Below are 17,688 nucleotides of genomic sequence, written 5' to 3' on the forward strand. Positions count from 1 at the left end.
AAAACTGAAAAAATAGCAAACGTCTGATGCCAAGTCTTGGCTGATTTACTATATTTAGGGTAAGGGTCAGTTTCCAGCACAGTTTGATGATTTCCATGCTCAATCAATGAAATTGAATATCTCTGTTTTAAAGATCAAATTTCCTGCATTTTTCTGTATCCCTTACAATTAAAACAAGCAGTTTTGTTACTGTGCCTTTAGGACTGAGATGTAAATGACCTCTGATTTGATTGGCTGCTATGTGTTGTGCCTCACTCAAAAAGCAGTTTGGTTAATGTAAATTAAGTAAATGGGCAGAGCTAAACTGCTTTAGGTTGAATATGGGCCTTTTAAAAAGGAAATTCCACTGGTTTATCCAAATATTTGTGTAGTTTAGTGGGGTCACTCAGAGTTGTTTGATGTTAAATTATGCATAATACAGAAACTTCTTGACTCACATTTGATTTACAATGGTGGTAATAGTAGCCAGGGAACCCAATGTCTATTTTATTTAGCTTCCAAAATGACCAATGAACCTACCTGAGTTTTACATGTAATATTGATAAGGGTAAAATCTGGGAAAGAAGACGGAGACAACACACTGCATGTACCTTTCTGCCATGAATGGATTTAAAACAAAATGTTTTAAGCCAAAACCTGATCATAAAACAATGTCTCAGGGCATCTATACACTTAAAAAAGATGGTTCTACAAGTAAAGCGTTCTTTAGTACAGGCAATGGTTGTATTTAGAATCATGCTTAAATGATTCTTTGCATGGTAATATCCCATATTGAAAACAATATATGTACATATATTTTTCTATATTTGAAATGTATCTCAAATACATTGCAGTCTATGCCAAGATAACTCTTCAGACGTCTGGTTCCCACCGCTGTGAACAATACTGTTAAAAATGTCTCTAAAACGCAGCATTTCACAACAATTCTTCCTGAATTTTGTTAACATTAATAGTGGTTTAATTGTGAAGACATTTTGAAAAAAAAGGCTCAAAGGCTCGTGTATTTGAGCCGTGTCCTGTTTCCTCTCCCTCGGTAGGTGGCAGTGATGAGCCAAAATCGGCAAAATTCTCAAGCTGTAAACGAAGAGCAGCTGAGCCCAATACAAATCCGAAGAGTAAACGCTGCAAGACACGCTGGCGGTTTTATAGCGACGCAATTAATATAAATGACCAAAAGTTCAGTCTCTGCAATGTTTGGCGAGTCTTTTTATTCTGTTTTTACCTCGTTTTAAGTTAAACGAAATGAGAGCGGCAGCCTGCATGACCCCCTCCTCTCAGTGTAGCTCTGGTTAACTAAAACTGAAGTGCACAACCAGACCGGGCAGCTCGGTTTACAGGAGGGGTTTTAAAGTTTTGTTATTATTTATTTGTCGTTGTTTGTTTGCTGTCTGCTGACGGAACACCGTACTCAGGCGTTGGCATCAGTCCGAACATCGTCTGTGTAATTTTAATAGCTGTCTAATGGAAGATAGCTGTGGTGAGGGGTCTTGCACACAGAGTCAGAGCTGCACTACTGTAAGGAGTCGGAAACCATGTATGGATACAGAGAAGTACAGAGAGAAGGGCTGCTCCAAAAAACCTGAAACCCGCAGAGCAGCCAGAGTCTCCAGCACTGACACACAGGGCTTTAACGGGACTTCTTCAGAGAAGAGGCTCTGTAAACGGGAGAACCAGCTCCGCTCTGACTCTGACCACACACCGCTGTGTCCGTTACTGTCTGTGGCTGCTCTCTCTCTCTGCACCCGCTTCTACAGGATCACTGAACCGCCGCACGTATGGTGAGAGATAGAGGAATAACAATATATACTATACTTTCACCCCACATACCATGTTTATATATATATATAATGTGTATATGTGTGTGTGTGTATAACCTATAATTGTGATTGTTTTTTGTTTGCAGTTGGGACGAGACACACTTTGGAAAGATGGGGAGCTATTATATCAATCGCACATTTTTCTTTGATGTCCATCCACCACTTGGAAAGGTAAGACATTCAAAATAATCTAAATCCTTCATATTTTAAGTACAAATGTGGAAAGTATTTCTCATGATACAGCTGTCAAATGCCACGGGCCAAATATTATGCGTTAATTTACTTCCTGATACGTTAAATTCAGCAGATAAACAGAAATTGTCTCTTGAAAATGTGCAGAAGTGTGTTCTCTGTAGAGAATGAATTGACTTATCCCTTAGAAAACCAATAAAACAATGGGCCTCATTCACCAACATCTTCCTAAGTTTGTTCTTAAATGTGTTCTTGAGAAAGGTCCTAAGAAAAAGTGTACATCAGATTTATGACTTAAACTGCAGAATTGTTCTCACCTTTGTGATTTTGACTGTGCATAGATTCTGTTCTTCCCTAAGAACAAATCCCAAATAAGAAAACATTGGTGAATGTCAGAGTCTTTGTGAAAATCGCATAAGAGGGTTTTAAGAAGAAATTTCTTTTTAAGAACAGTTGGTGAATGAGGCCTATTTGATCAAGGGTGCTCAAACCTTTGCATACAATTGTATATGGTAGGTGTTTCTGAAAACACAAAAATGTCCAATGAGTGTAGGTACAAAGCCAAGATAAGTAAACCTAACAAATTGGAAATGTAACTTATTTTAATAAACTTAAATATATTAACACAGCGTAAAATAATATAAAGCATGTTCATGGCCATTGAAATTCTGTACTGATAAAGCCATAAAAATATTTGAGTTAATAAGATCAAGAAATTCATCTAAGATATGTACAGCTGTTACAATTCTGTAGACAAAAAAAATAATGGCATATTTTTCTGTCTGTGCTGGGTTTTTCAATGGAATCTTGAAGAATAATTGATCAAATCTTAATATCACACCAGTATCAACATAGTGATTGTAATTGTGATTGTAAGATATACCGATACGGTGCTGGGAAGTTTTGTGAGGTTGTAAGATGGGTTGCTAGAATAAAATAAGTGTCTTTTTTTTAAACTTATTTTTTTGTTGTTTGAACTCAGATGCTGATTGGCCTTGCTGGATATCTGACTGGCTATGATGGGACTTTTCCTTTCATCAAACCAGGAGACAAATATGAGCACCACAACTACTGGGGGATGAGAGGGGTAAACACATTTCTCATAATATCTTTCTTCATTCTTAAGATTACTTGGAGAATGCCTTATATTGGGAATGTACCACTATGCAAATTATACAGGGAGATTCACTCGAAAGAGGCCCCGAATATTCTGCTCTAACTCCTGTTAGGATGAAGCAATCTGAACCAAAAAATACGCTACATACCTTGACGTATGTGTGATCGATTGCATTACATGCGATGCTGGAAGTGATCTCCGTTTTCTGCCAGACACATGAAGGGGTATGGGGGTATGCACCCGGAAGTTGCAAACGGAGGTTAAACGTCACAACGGCTGTTTGGCGCCTACCTCATCGCTCCGATGCAGGGGCATCCCAGCTTGTTGGAAGCTCCATATACTAAAGAGCTCATTGCACGTTGTTTTGTTCAGATTGCTTTGTCCTAGAGAGAGTTATTACAGAATATTCGGGGCCTCTTTCGAGTGAAACTCCCTGTAGATCAGTACTAGTAGTAGTAGGAAATAATTATAAAAAGAGTCCTCTGAAGACCCATGTGTGGCCATATTGATTATAAATGTCAGCATTTTTGATAACCCACTGACTCTATATATGGTTTTTACACTAATTTTGAGGCTATTTATTGAAAATCCTATGACTAGTTCTAAAAGGATGGGTTTCAAACAACGGATTGACGAGGCAATACAGTGTATTTTATAAAAAGACTTTGAAACATTTTCTTTGCAAAGCACTTCTAAAACAAAGTTTTACAACCGAACTGTATTGTTTAGGCTTGATTCAGAAAGTTTACTAGTAATACTAATGTGTTCTTAATGCATGTGTAACACAATGATTACTGGTGCAATATGGTGTATAGTAATGATACTACTTTTCCTACTATCTTTCCTTTATTATTTCTGTTGTTAAAACATTGCTGATAGTGTAATGCATGTTCAGTTCTGTGCAGTTCTTGGTTCATGTCTGCCTCCCTTTGCGTTCCTGGTGGTCCTGGAATTGTCCCATTCTACTCCGGCTGCACTCATCACAGCTTCCCTGCTCATTTTTGGTCAGTATGACAAAGCAATGCATGTATTTTGATTACATTTGCATATTTGCTCTATTTGAGCCACAAACCATAAACAGGAGATACAAAACATACTGATAAAACTGTATGTCATTTAAACCTCCATCAGACACTGGGTTCATCACCCTCTCCCAGTACATCCTACTGGACCCCATCCTAATGTTTTTCATCATGGGAGCCGTCCTGAGCATGGTCAGGTTTAACCGGCAGAGACTCAGGTAGAGAAAAACACAGCATCAATATCTGTGCTAAACTTAGCTGTGCTTTATCCTACATTCTTCTCCTATTTTAATGTTTTCCCTGAGGTCCATTTATAATGTTGGTGTGGTTTTATGTACCCAAAACAGTCATAATTCATTTGTACATGACCATTTTCCAACCTCATTTTATCCCCTAGAATTAAACAGGCTGTTTTTGTTTCTGTCCCTTTAAGAGTGATATATGCAAATGAACTGTGTCCAGATTGGCTGTCCTGTGTTGTGCTTCATTCAGAAAGCATTTCAGGCTGAAAAGCTTCTTATAACTTCATCATGAATGGGTGTAGTAGGCTAAATAGGTGGATGTACATAAATAAAAGAGTTAGTTTGCATGACATCACACAAACAGTGAATTCAAAACAGGCTCTTTTTGTATGGAATGCAGATTGAATATGTTTTAAAGCTTTCACAGTATTTTACATATTACATCCAATTTTAAGAAATTCAGTTTTCCATGAAATGTGCCCATTAAGCTAACTAACTAATGCCAGATTAAAGCCTGAGACACAGTGAAACTACCTTGAATCTGGAATTGAAATACTAGTCATTAGTCAACTCAGTCATTCTCTTATTGTTAATAATAAATGTCTACTGTGTTTTTTTTAATTATCCAATATATATTGTACTGTGCAAAGGTACAGAGAAAAAGTAAAGGTAAAAGAGAAATTAGAATTAAAAAGTTATTTATCTTTCCAGTGCCTGGTTTGGCTAATCATTACTTCATTATGTTAAATCAGCTGTGCTGATGATGGTATTTAACAAATCCATTCGATGTTTGGGTTGTCCCAGAGAAATCTGGAACCAAACTTTCTTTATACTCGCTCACAAGATATCAACAACTTCTTTCAAAATATGAAATTCTTGTTATTTTTTCTTTATTTGTGTGTTTATGGTGATTGTACAAGAAAAACACTTATTGCCAAGGTAATGGTTTCAAGGTGCCTAAGACTTTTGCGCAGTAATGTGTATAATTTTTGTTGACTCCGGATTCTTTAAACAGTTTGATATTCAGTGCTATTTTGTACGTCTCTGCTCAGTTTGCCATTCTAAAAATCATATGCTAGGCCTTTCAGCTGGTCCTGGTGGCTGTGGCTGCTTCTGACTGGGGTGAACCTCTCTGGCTCTCTGGGGGTGAAGTTTGTGGGGCTGTTCATCATCCTTTTAGTGGGCATCAACACTGCATGGGACCTCTGGAGGCTACTGGGGGATCTCCATCTGTCACTGGTACAAATTATGATAAAGGATTGGTGTGCATTATGGGAAAAATATAGCACACAGGTCATTTTTATGGTACATGATATGCGCAATATTTAGTTTTTCTAAAGTTTGATGAGTTGAAACAGGTACGATGCAGTAGTGGGAAAAAAGATCAAATATGGAATGATGTATTGATTATAAATACAGGATTTTATTTAATGTTTCATTTATTATGCATCACTACAAACAATTAAACAGGACCAACTATGCTCTCTGTGAGATTTAAAGTCATGATCTTAATAATTTGACTTATCTCAATAAGGAGACACTTTAGTCAGCTACACCATGTAGGCGTCCTTCTACGTCTCTTTTTAAAAAGGGACATTCCAGCCTAAAGTCTGCACGGTATTGTGTTTTTGTCCATCAGTGTTCTCTAACTACAATACCCAGAATGCATCAAGCAAATACATTGTGCAACCATTGGGAAAGCCTGTGGTGCTCTGCCGATCCTGACTGCTAGCGTAGCCACTGATATGGAGATAAATAAATACAGACATGATATTTAGTTTCCCGGCAGTAAGGGCTATTAGCTTGCTAAAGTGCTTGTAGGTTTTCAAAGGTTCCGCCCACCTTCAAGGTACATCATCAGAAGGTTGTTTTACAAGTCTTTAAACCGGAAAATGTTGGTAGGGACTACTGTGGCACCACATTGTAGGAGGTGAGCATGTTTACAACAGATGTAGCAAAAGTATCCGTTTAATGAAATGGCCTTGGACAGTGTTTTTCAAGTATTGATGAAAAGCATATCGTGAGGTAGTTTAAATTATTGTCATATATCTCACCTGTAAGACGAATTTTATTTTTTTGTCTTAGCACATATGAATTGGATGTGCTTGAGGTTTACGTGCAGTTTGTTTCTCTTCAGGTGGATTTTATGAAGCACTTGATTGCCCGAATTTTCAGTTTGATAATGCTCCCCTTGTTCCTGTACACTACAATATTTGCTGTCCACTTCGTCATCTTAAACAGAAGGTATGCTGAAACGTCTTTGTGCTGTTAGCACTGCTATCTAAGCTGGTAATTCTACTACCATTTAGTGAGAATATTAATGCAGTGGAGGCAAAACAAACTACTAACATCCCTGTGCCATTTTACCTCCCCCAGTGGTCCAGGAGATGGTTTCTTTAGCTCTGCTTTCCAGTCACGACTAATTGGAAACAACCTGCACAGTGCCTCCATGCCAGAGTGTGAGTACATTTGAACAGTTGTAGAACAATTGTTTATTTAAGAACACACAGTAACTTAACAGCTCATAAGTATTTTAAACATCATGAAACAGAGCTGCCAAATTCTGTTCTGCAAAGTTTAAATTCATATACAAAATGGTAACATTCTTTACTTTTAATGCAAGTTAACGTAAAGAGATTTTATTCCATGCAATTTTATGGCATTTCAATTGGTCCATTTATCATGAAAGGTTCACACAGTGTAATGGGTAGCCTCTGAGTTCAAATGATGTAGAAAAATTCAAATCACAAAAATATAGATTAAAAAATTAGATAATTATTACTATTACTATTATTTTTTGAAGTTAAGCCTAATAACACCTGAGTATTTGTGAGTTGATATAATAAATAAACTACTGTTTGTCTTCAGAACAGTTATAGGTTTTTTGGGATGTTATCCTGAATAGGCTATAGTGGGATATTGCATGAAGAAAAACCTTCTTTGAAGGATGATGGACATGAAAATAATGTAATTTGATTGTGGAGTAGGAGGCCTTGTTAAAAAGTCTGCAACAGTTTGGAAACAGTTTCCAAACAAACAAATGGATCTAGGATACAGGGTGATCGATCTACAGTCCATATAACTTTCCCTAGAGTCTAAGTTTTTGCTCCTTACATCATCTTTGTTTTGCATCTTTGTCTTTAATAACTTTAAGTATTATAACACAATGCATGCTAGTAATCAGCATTCAGCCTAAAGTGTTTTGCCTGTGTAGTGTGTAGTATTACTTCAAAGTTAAAGTACATTTTCATGTGGTAGTTGGGTTATTTGAAGCACTACCTGTTAATGTAGATACTCTTGGAAGCCTTGATTTGCTGTGTCAGATGTTAGATCTCTAGGATGTGTGAAAAAGGTATGTACAACCAAATCACATCCAAGGTGCTTTTGCTTTCATTTCCTGCCTGCAAGCAGACCTGGCATATGGTTCTATAATAACGTTGAAGAACCTGAGGATAGCTGGAGGCTATCTTCATTCCCACTGGCATCTTTACCCAGAAGGGGTTGGAGCGCACCAGCAGCAGGTTTGTACTTTGTCCCTCTGTTTCTCTCTTCACTCACATTCAATTACTGGACATATACAGCAATAGGATACACCTCCTCCTTAAATAACATTCTCAGAATTGTTACCACCACAAAATCTTTGATGTACTAATTACTTGTCCGTAACCAGAATGCTCTGCTTGAGCAATTATTACTTCATCCTATTGGTGGTTTTGCTTTAGTAAATGTTTGTTTGGAGCACTGTTGAAAAAAATAATAATGTTTACCTCAAATATTAATGATAAAGAAAATGTTTTAAATATATTAAGTGACCTTTTGTTAAGATAATCTGTCTTGCAATCTTGCTTAACCCTAATAGGTTACTGCCTATCTGCACAAAGACAATAACAACCTGTGGCTGGTCAAGAGACCTAACAGTGATGGTGAGAGGAAAGTTTTGTGTATGAGGTTGTGTGTGTGTGTGTGTGTGTGTGTGTGTGTGTGTGTGTGTGTGTGTGTGTGTGTGTGTGTGTGCAGTATTTTTACCCCAGTAGATCCTTTGTGGTGGTGTCAATTTGTTTGTCTTTGTGTTTTAGATTTCACAGAGCTCATTCGACATGGTGACATCATTCGACTAGAGCACAAAGAGTGAGTGTGTTGGGTTTAATTACTGTGTTCTACATTTTGGTGTACACTCTCAGAAAAAGGGTGGTATGCTCAACGGTATGTCATTAGTATCTTTAGATAGGAAATGTAATTGTACCATATTCCATTAAAAAAAAATTACGTTGTACTGACTGTTCTGTTTTAAAACATTAGGTTATAAAAAGGTACAAATACATATCTTTTCCGTAAAAAACTTGTATAAGGTACACAGTTGGACCTTGAAAACCCATGCAACCACTGTTGTACCTTTTGAGGATATATTTACACTGTTTGTACCTTGATGAACCTCTTTTCCTGACTGTGTGTAGTTGAGTCAGTAGCCTTTATAACAGTTCCTTAATTAACAATCTGAAACAATGACGTAACAAACGTGGCATATTTATTAGGGGTGGAAAAACAGTTGATTAAAGGCACATGGAAAATCTCTGTTGAAAAATTCAGAATTAATTCACAAAACATCATAATTTGATTTTTATATAGGCTCTGCGTTTGTCTCTATTTTAAAATAAACTTGTGCACACAGAGACATTAAAGGAGGATACTTTGGCACCGCCCAGCTTTTTTCATAGTCTTGTTTTTTTAATGAAAAAGATGAAATATTTCATCACTGCCTAACATTTCTGATGAAAAACCAGAGGTTCCCAACCATTTTTAACTCACATCTTAACAAGAATTTACCGACCAGATCATTTGCCAATGAATATAATGTGTGTGTGTGTGTGTGTGTGTGTGTGTGTGTGTGTGTGTATATATATATATATATACACACACACACACACACACACACACACACACACACACACACACACACTGTGTAATAATCAATGTAGCTTGATGCATAGAATAGTCAGTGTAGCTTGATTTTATAATATAATGCAACACAATACATGCAATACATGTGACATGCTGAAGAAATGAAAGCTGCAAAAGGTCTCCCTCAGTTTAATTGGTTTAGATGCATATTTGTTTAGCCTCCAACTGACGGCATAATTTGTTTGACTTTAAAGCTTTATTTTAAAAAAAGGCCTCTGAGCATTCAGCACAGAGTGGTAATTACTCATTTTCTGTTCTCAAACATGTGAAGCCTAAAGTCTTTACACACCAAATGCGTTTTATTCTTGCAGTATTTTCAAACAACTGTAAAGTAATTCAGTTACATGTATAACTGATCATTTTTGAATGGAGAAAATGCAATATTTTGTTCACACTCTGTCTGATATTTGTGAACTTTTGCTGGTAACAGAATTTGTTTGCCTACTGCTTTCTCATGGATGATCCAAACATCTCCAAAAGCTCTTCAAACTGGCTCAAACTGAGTTACAAATATCCTAGCTGTAAGCAAAATCCTTCATAAAGTTCCTCTTGAATGAGGTGGTGAAACTCTCAATGTTACTTTTCCAGAATGGAAAGAAGCCCACTGACTGTCAGTCTGGCAGTTTTGAGAGGAGCAAAGTAGATATGTCACCTAAAGACACTCTGCCTGCTTGTTTTTGTCACAGCGCAATAAGGCCTCTTACTCACTGCTGTAATTTTCTTTGTTTTGGTTTATACCTGGTTTTGTTTTTTTATTCTGACATACAGTGGCTGTTTCACTTTTAGGTGGCTCAACCTTGGGATCTTTCCTTTTGAAAGACCCTATTATAAATTGGGTCATCCAAAATATGATGGTCTATTTTTGCAAATAATTATTAATATTTTTGTATTTTAGGTTAAACCTATTAACAAAATGTCATTTGACCAGGGGCACTCCAATTTTTTATCATGACTGTATCCAGTCTGCAAGTCTTTTCAGCAAATGTGGTTTGGTTATTGTGGCACAGCCAACACCTGTCCTTTAGTCTTATTGCTTTGTCTTTGCTTTTCTCAATCAGAACCACCCGGAACCTCCACAGTCACCTCCATGAGGCGCCGCTGACCAAGAAGCACCTTCAGGTGACCGGCTATGGCATTGTGAGTGTAATCTATCACTTTGAAGCATTATTGCTTTAATAACTGTTTTTAGTTCTGAAACATGTATTTGTCTATTTTCATACATAACATTGTCATGCAGTGCAAGAAACCATATTAGTAAGTCTGTTTGAGATTATTAGGCGTGATAATTAAGGTATGCAGCATGTAATGTTAATTGAGTATAAGCTCTCAATACTTATCTACATTAGCCTTATAGCTCAATTGCAAATGTAAAGAAGCAAATTTCAAACACTAAGCATTTATTACATTTGGGGTAAAACTGTTAAATAGACATTTATTCAAGGGTATAAAGAATTTCAGATTGTAATCAGAGCTGCTTCTCCCTTTTCAGAATGGTACAGGTGACCCTAATGACCTCTGGCAGGTGGAGGTGTGTGGGGGAAAGAAAGGTGACCCAGTAAAGGTGTTGCGCAGTAAAGTGCGCTTCCTGCACCGCTCCACCGGCTGCGTGCTGTATTCCTCAGGCAAGACCCTCCCAAAATGGTGAGATCATGGCCTGTGGTGCTGGGGAGGAAGGGAGCTAGTCAGTTTTCATCTGCCCATACAAAGGCTTGGTCTTGGTCTTACTCAAAGACCAAATCAGAAGTTTTCACAAAGCTGGATTTCTCTGTTAGCTTAATAACTTAAACCAATAGTGAGGACTGTCCAGTAGGAACTCCCCTTACCTCTTCTCATACTAGACAGTCTTATTTTTGGCTTAAGATATGTATCAAACTGAGAAATTCTGCTTTTTGAAACACCCCCAAGTTTAAAAATGGTGCTTTTGTTCTGATGTTTTAATAAAACACTGAAGTAAAAGAACTGTGACTTGAATAAATGCATTGTTAAGTAGTTTTATATGTATAGCTAAATAAATACATTTTTTTGAATTTCTGTTGATGTGTCACTGTTTTAAAGGGGCTGGGAGCAAGTGGAGGTCACATGTAGTCCATATTTAAAGGAAACTCCTAACTCTCAGTGGAACATTGAGGATCACATCAACCCAAAGTGTAAATCATATTTGGAATTGTTTAACATATTTAATTGCTTGTTACTCACAATGCTGTTTTGATCTAACCACCTTGGTATCTTTGTAGTGCCCAACATCAGTTTGCATGTGCTCAAGCCCTCCTTCCTGGAGATCCTGCTAGAGTCTCATATTGTCATGATCAGGGTAAGACGAGCCCAACAAGGCAGCTTACAAACTTGATGTTGCTATGAAGTGTGAAGTGCTGATGCAATTTTAATGTCTTTAACAGGGCAACAGTGGCTTGAAACCTAAGGACAATGAGGTAAACTCTAAACCTTGGCACTGGCCCATCAACTACCAGGTATGTTACACTGAAACTGTTGCACCACCCAAGAGTAAGATGACCGCCATTGGTCAGCAGATTTAATTAACTGACATCTGATCCTTGTTAATGTGATGGTTAGGGCTTGAGGTTTTCTGGGGTGAATGAGACGGAGTACCGGGTGTACCTATTGGGGAACCCTGTAAGTCTTTGCTTTTCTCTTGCTTTCCATTTTATTTTAGTACCCACAGTGAAGATGTGCATGATCTTGGGTGCCTTTGAGTTAAGCAAAACATCAAATTTTCCCCTTACCCCAACAGTATTTCAGCCAGATCAGACATTTTTGGTGTCTGAATTTTGCTTGTTTAGGGCCCCTTTAAGTCTAATGGAGCTAACAAGTAATGGAAACTTAAAACTTCATCAATTAGCATTGTACAAACTGCATGCCTAAATTATCACACACTTGCCTCACACCAAGCTGTGTTGTTAACTAATCTCAAATTGACGTGCTCATGTTGTATTCATGAAAATAGATAAAAGTACTGACGAAATTCATTTACAAGATGGCTGCTACCACTGTTTTGATCCATGTAAATATAGATACCATTGTCATGACACATAGCATGAGAAACCACATAATCAACTCTGTTTTAAGTACCGGAACCTTTGACACCAAAAAACTGGAACTTGCTCTGTACACTGGCCACTGATTCAGCACCATAGGTTCTTGTTTTGCTTTTTGGTACCTGCTCACAACCAAAAGGACCCAGTGGCACTCGAGGGTGGAGGTTGCAGTCCATGGAACAGTGAAAAGGCTCAGAGATCTTTGAGTGTTTAGGGCTATTGCAAGTGTTTTCCACAGTCATTTTATGTTTGTTACATCAAGAACAAAATGAAAATAGCTTTTTCATTGATTAGATTGGATCAAATACAAATCATATTAATGTAGCACTATATAAGATATTTTTGTTAAAATTCAAAAAAGTAGGATTACTGAATCAGGAGAAAAAAACACATTGAAATATAATTTTGCATGGCTGCGAGTCTCCCTATAAAGCCTGAAATAGTAATTCAGAAGTCAGAGGTGTCGAGTCAGATCTCACTGGAGTTTTGGACCTTGTCATACGTCTTCACATATTAACATCACGCACACAGACTCGATGTTTAGGTCATTCAACATTCCAAAAACCCAAGCTGGATTCATTTTACCTGTGGAGTTTTTGTAATATGAGTGATCATTGACGAGATCCATGATTGTAACCCAGTACAAATGTGAAAAGTCTGCTAAGTAATACTTCCAGAGTGAATTACTCCCTATGATTCAGAAATCCTGTTCGAATTGACATGACAGTTACATAATAACAAAATCAGGTAATGGAAAACGGCGCCTCCGTGTACATTCTCTCTGTTTGCTGATGCTTGCAGCCCGAAGCCCATAGACAGTTTAGCTAATTATTTACTTGACAAGTGAGTCACCAAACACCATCAACGTACATGAAAAAAAGGTCCCCAAAATGTAAACTAGAGTACGTTAATGTGTTGATCACTATTTTTTTAGAATAACCATTTTTTCTAAAGAGTTTAAGGTGACATTAGCTAGTGATTTAGCTAATGCTAACATTACAAGCATGTAGCGGTCCATTTTAATGTTGTAACTATTACAATAACCTCTGAAACAGGTCAAACATTAACTAGAACTAGAACCACAAGTTCTGTTGGTTCCTGTTTTTATATGTAATGTTGATAATGGTAAAATAGTGATGACTTAAAAAATGTTTTCTTTGGGGACTATTTTGTGTTACCATGCCCTTAAAACATTTTTTAAACATTACATAACAAACATTTTAGGTCAAAATCTCTGAACTGTTGTAAAACAGTGTCTTGGACATCAAGCGGCATATTCGTAACCATTTTATATAAAAAGAAAAAATTCCTTTCGGGAGCTTTAAATTCTTTAGACATCTGGTTCCTACCACCACCACTGTAGACAATTTGGAATCTGCAAGTTTCTCTAGCATTTCACATCAAACCACACTGACTAATTGTTTTCTTTGTGAACGTTTAATTATACTGAATTTTTTGAAAACTTGATGCCGTTTCATGTGTGATGTTGGCGTGCAGTTTGCACCAGTGCTAACTGGTGGAGTATACAATTTCATTACAAACTAAAGATACTAAATTTCAGACACCGAACATGTCTCTGATTAACCGCATAAAGGGGCTAAAGGGGAAAGTTGTGTAAATTTGCTAACTATTGCTTTAACACAGACATTGTGCCTATCCCACAATCTACACATTGTATACAAGAAACACATTGAGGAGATAACGATTCAGTGTAAGTCAGTCTGAGATGTGCATGAAGTCTGTTGCTCTTCTCTCCTTCAGGTGATCTGGTGGCTAAACCTATTCAGTCTGGGGCTGTTTGTTGTCATGGTATCATTGTGCTCTGTGGCCTTGCAGAGAGGAGCTAAGCTAGAAGGAACAAGGAAAGGTAAGCAAGCAATGTTTCTGTTCTTGACCTTGAGTCTTGGTGTTTGTTTAGTGATTTTACAGAAGGAAACAATTTGTGCTTATTTTGAATGAAATATTGGTTATTCATAAATGCATTTAAATGTGTTTTCTAGTAGGGGTTGGTGGTATGATGATATCAATAAGTTACATCACAATATGCTTTTTTGAGTGTATCATGGATATCGTCAGTGCTTCTTTACAAAGAGAATTCATGTTTAAGTGGATTTAGTGCACAGCTGTATGTGAAGTGTTAAATAAAAGTCAGTGTATTAATACCTTTTGATAATATACTGGCTCTTTTTGTTTATTCTGTCTTATTAAACCTCAGAAAAATGAAATATTGTAAATTATATCATGTATTGTGAAATGTCTTGAAGGATAATTATATTTTTGCCATACTGCCCACCCCTAAATAACAGCTTACATAAATACATTAATATTTCAATGGTTAACTGTGAAAGGCCTTAGTTTTGACCTATACTGCATTAAAGAATCAAAAACCAGATGCTTTCCCCTTATCATAACACTAATATACATATTTATATACATTATCTGATTAAATCATAGTTATGCAAATTTAGTAAAACTAAATTGTCTGTCATGATCTATTCACTATGTGTTTTCATCATTAATAATAGCAGTCCTACTCTTGTAGCACACTGCCAGGTTCTTATGGAAGGGGGTGGATTGCTTTTCTTAGGCTGGCTGCTACACTACCTGCCCTTCTACACCATGGGCCGTATTCTCTACTACCACCACTACTTCCCTGCGATGCTCTTCAGCAGCATGCTTACAGGTATTTAGGAACAATGTAACCAAGGCTACCTTCTTTCAAAGAGAAACAATATGCTTCTTATATGTGGCTCAAATAGGTTGATAATACTTCAGCAAGTCCCATGAGCTCAAAGGTTAATGACAATATAATTATATATGCAACATCTCATTTTTAGCAGTGTCCTAGAACTGATAGCTTTTAGCCTGGAGCTTGGGTTGATCTAATAGCATTCTCCTGAGCTATGTTACAAAGCAGGCCTTTATCAATAACCAGGAGTGGAAAAAGTACAGAGGTATTCTACTTAAGTGAATGTGTTGGTACTGTTTCAAATGTCTTTCTCAAATAAAAGTGGAAATATGGAGCCAACACTATACTTGTGAAAGTCAGAGTGTTGACATTCAAACTTACTCTTGTATGTAAAAGTCAAAAGTCCAGGAAATACAGTTACTCTAGTATTTTCCTCCCTTGTTAATAACAAAAAATACACTGTATGGCCAAATGTACGTGGACACCTGACCATCACACTTACAAAAGCTTGTTGGACATCCAGTTTCAAAACCATATGCATTAAGATGGAGTTGGCTCTCCTTTGTGGCCATCACAACCTTGGATTTAGTGGGAATGCTTTCCATTAAACTTGTGTGTCTTGTGAGACTTTGTGCCCATTTAGTCAGGAGAGCATGTGTGAGGTGAGGCACTGATGTTGGGCTCTGTGCAGGCCACTGAAGTTCCTCCACACCAGACTTTCCAAACCACGTCTTTATGGACCTCACTTTGTGCACAGGGTCAAAGACATGCTGGAACATAACCAGGCTTTCCTCTGTTATGTTAAGCTCCTGACGCACAATTCTTGTGCTGATGTTGCTTTCAGAGGCAGTTTGGAACTTAGTGAGTGTTGCTTCTAAGTGCCTCCATTTCACAATAGTAGCACTTACAGTTGCCCGGAGCAGATCTAGCTTAAAAGACATTTCACAAACTGACTTGTGGTAAAGGTGGCATCTTATGACACTGCCATGTTTAAAGTCCCCATTCTATGGGAATGACCCATTCTACTGTCAGTGTTTGTCTATGGAAATTGCAAGGCTATGTGCTTGCTTTTATACACCTATTAGCAATGGGTGTGGCTGAAACACCTGAACTCAATATTTAGGAGGGGTGTCCACATATTTTTAACCATATAGCATAATAAAATGAACACTGTGCAATAACGTCATAATTTGTCACAACTTATGAAACTTTCTTCATCTGTTTAAAGGAATATCACTGGACACATTTCTACAGAATGCGGATCTCCTGTTTAGTCCAGCTATTTCAAAGCGTATTTTAAGAGGGGGTCAGATAGTACTCCTGGTTGGGATCCTCTACAGGTAAGAGCCGAAGCTTGCTTCTTGACCGTCACTGTTGTAACAAAATATTGTGTCTCGGAAAATGGTAACTTTACAGGAGAATGGGGGAAATAAATATTCTTAATTTTAAGTTACATTAATGTAACGATTTTATTTTAAATAATTTTAGACCATTTCTATTGGTACATCTTCATGAAATGTTCACACAATGGAAAAGACAGTTGGTGTTTTCAAATGATAAATGCAGATACAAAGTTTTGATAAGAGTGCAGTGATATGCAGTACATATATTTTGTTTACTTACTTTCCTCCTTTAACTAAAGCATTTGATCGTCTTTCTCTCTGTGCAGCTTCTATTTGTTCCACCCTCTCTCCTATGGCATGAGTGGGCCGTTAGCTCATGACCCCACCTCCTCCATGGCTGGACTCCGGTGGCTGGATTCTTGGGAATTTTAGAAGATTTTAAAATGGCAGGGGCCAGGAAAGGTTTTTTTTAATTTCAGACTAGTTTAGTGACTAGCGAGCTGCTAAAATATAGTGTGCTACATTTCATCTTTTTAAAGGCCCCTTGAGTGTTACACTACAGTCTTGCACCAAGTCTCATTTTATAAAATCACGCTACAACTATGTTTGTTATTTATTGAGTTAAATTTTTTATTGTTTTATTCAGTACACTACAAACAGGCCTAGTTAACACATAAATGATAATCAAATTGTAAACTGTCTACATTATTTGTGTAATTTTGTTACGTGACAGGCTACATTCACAATTAGAATGTGATCAGTATTGTGAAACACTACGCAAGTCGTTATTTACATGTTGGTGAGACACTTTTGTGGACTTTACTTTTTTGCTGTGACTGATGTAAACAACTTAAAATTAAGTGCCTTTTAGGTGAAGTATATGAAAGCAGACTGAATGACGTGAGATAAGGGATTAGACCACTAAACTGTGTTAAATGGAAGCTTATTCTATAGGGTATGAATATGAAAGTGATTTCAGTGTCGTTTTTGAACTGCTGTCCTCTGATTAAAAGTTCTGATTCCTGTATTAATGGTCTGGTAATGGACTGTAGAGAGTGAGGAACAAATAGCAGTAGCGTTTGTTTCGTTTACTTTGTTGGATTAACATTGTTTTTGGATTGACGTCAAGTGGATTATTTTCCACCACTGTAAAGAATAAATATTTTTTACAAGAGTTTCCTGTTGTTGTTTCTCATTGGTTTATTACTTTGTAAATTCGCACCAGACTTTGAGGAAATATTTTTAAAAATGGTA

General features: G+C 37.1%; 1 protein-coding gene across 1 annotated transcript; it reads left to right on the forward strand.

The window, feature by feature from the left end:
- The first annotated feature begins 1,085 nt into the window (after positions 1–1,085).
- pomt2 (protein-O-mannosyltransferase 2) lies at positions 1,086–17,608 on the forward strand. The gene is made up of 21 exons (XM_036594020.1): positions 1,086–1,778; positions 1,904–1,988; positions 2,992–3,096; positions 4,022–4,130; positions 4,258–4,366; positions 5,470–5,629; positions 6,528–6,634; positions 6,767–6,849; positions 7,802–7,911; positions 8,250–8,313; positions 8,467–8,518; positions 10,408–10,486; positions 10,839–10,990; positions 11,405–11,496; positions 11,584–11,660; positions 11,746–11,817; positions 11,921–11,980; positions 14,164–14,269; positions 14,945–15,085; positions 16,320–16,431; positions 16,761–17,608. The coding sequence occupies exons 1-21, from the start codon at positions 1,462–1,464 to the stop codon at positions 16,864–16,866; spliced, it is 2,298 nt and encodes a 765-aa protein (XP_036449913.1). The 5' UTR covers positions 1,086–1,461; the 3' UTR covers positions 16,867–17,608.
- Positions 17,609–17,688: the final 80 nt, after the last annotated feature.

Source organism: Colossoma macropomum, unplaced genomic scaffold (assembly GCF_904425465.1).
Source record: "Colossoma macropomum unplaced genomic scaffold, Colossoma_macropomum, whole genome shotgun sequence".
Lineage (NCBI taxonomy): Eukaryota > Metazoa > Chordata > Actinopteri > Characiformes > Serrasalmidae > Colossoma > Colossoma macropomum.

What these genes read in the sequence shown, in the direction of transcription:
- pomt2 (XM_036594020.1), top strand. Translation starts at nt 1,462, where the DNA reads ATGGAAGATAGCTGTGGTGAGGGGTCTTGCACACAGAGTCAGAGCTGC. An exon ending in TCCATCCACCACTTGGAAAG is followed by an intron (nt 1,989 to 2,991) that starts GTAAGACATTCA and finishes GTTTGAACTCAG; the next exon opens with ATGCTGATTGGCCTTGCTGG. An exon ending in GGATCACATCAACCCAAAGT is followed by an intron (nt 11,497 to 11,583) that starts GTAAATCATATT and finishes GTATCTTTGTAG; the next exon opens with TGCCCAACATCAGTTTGCAT.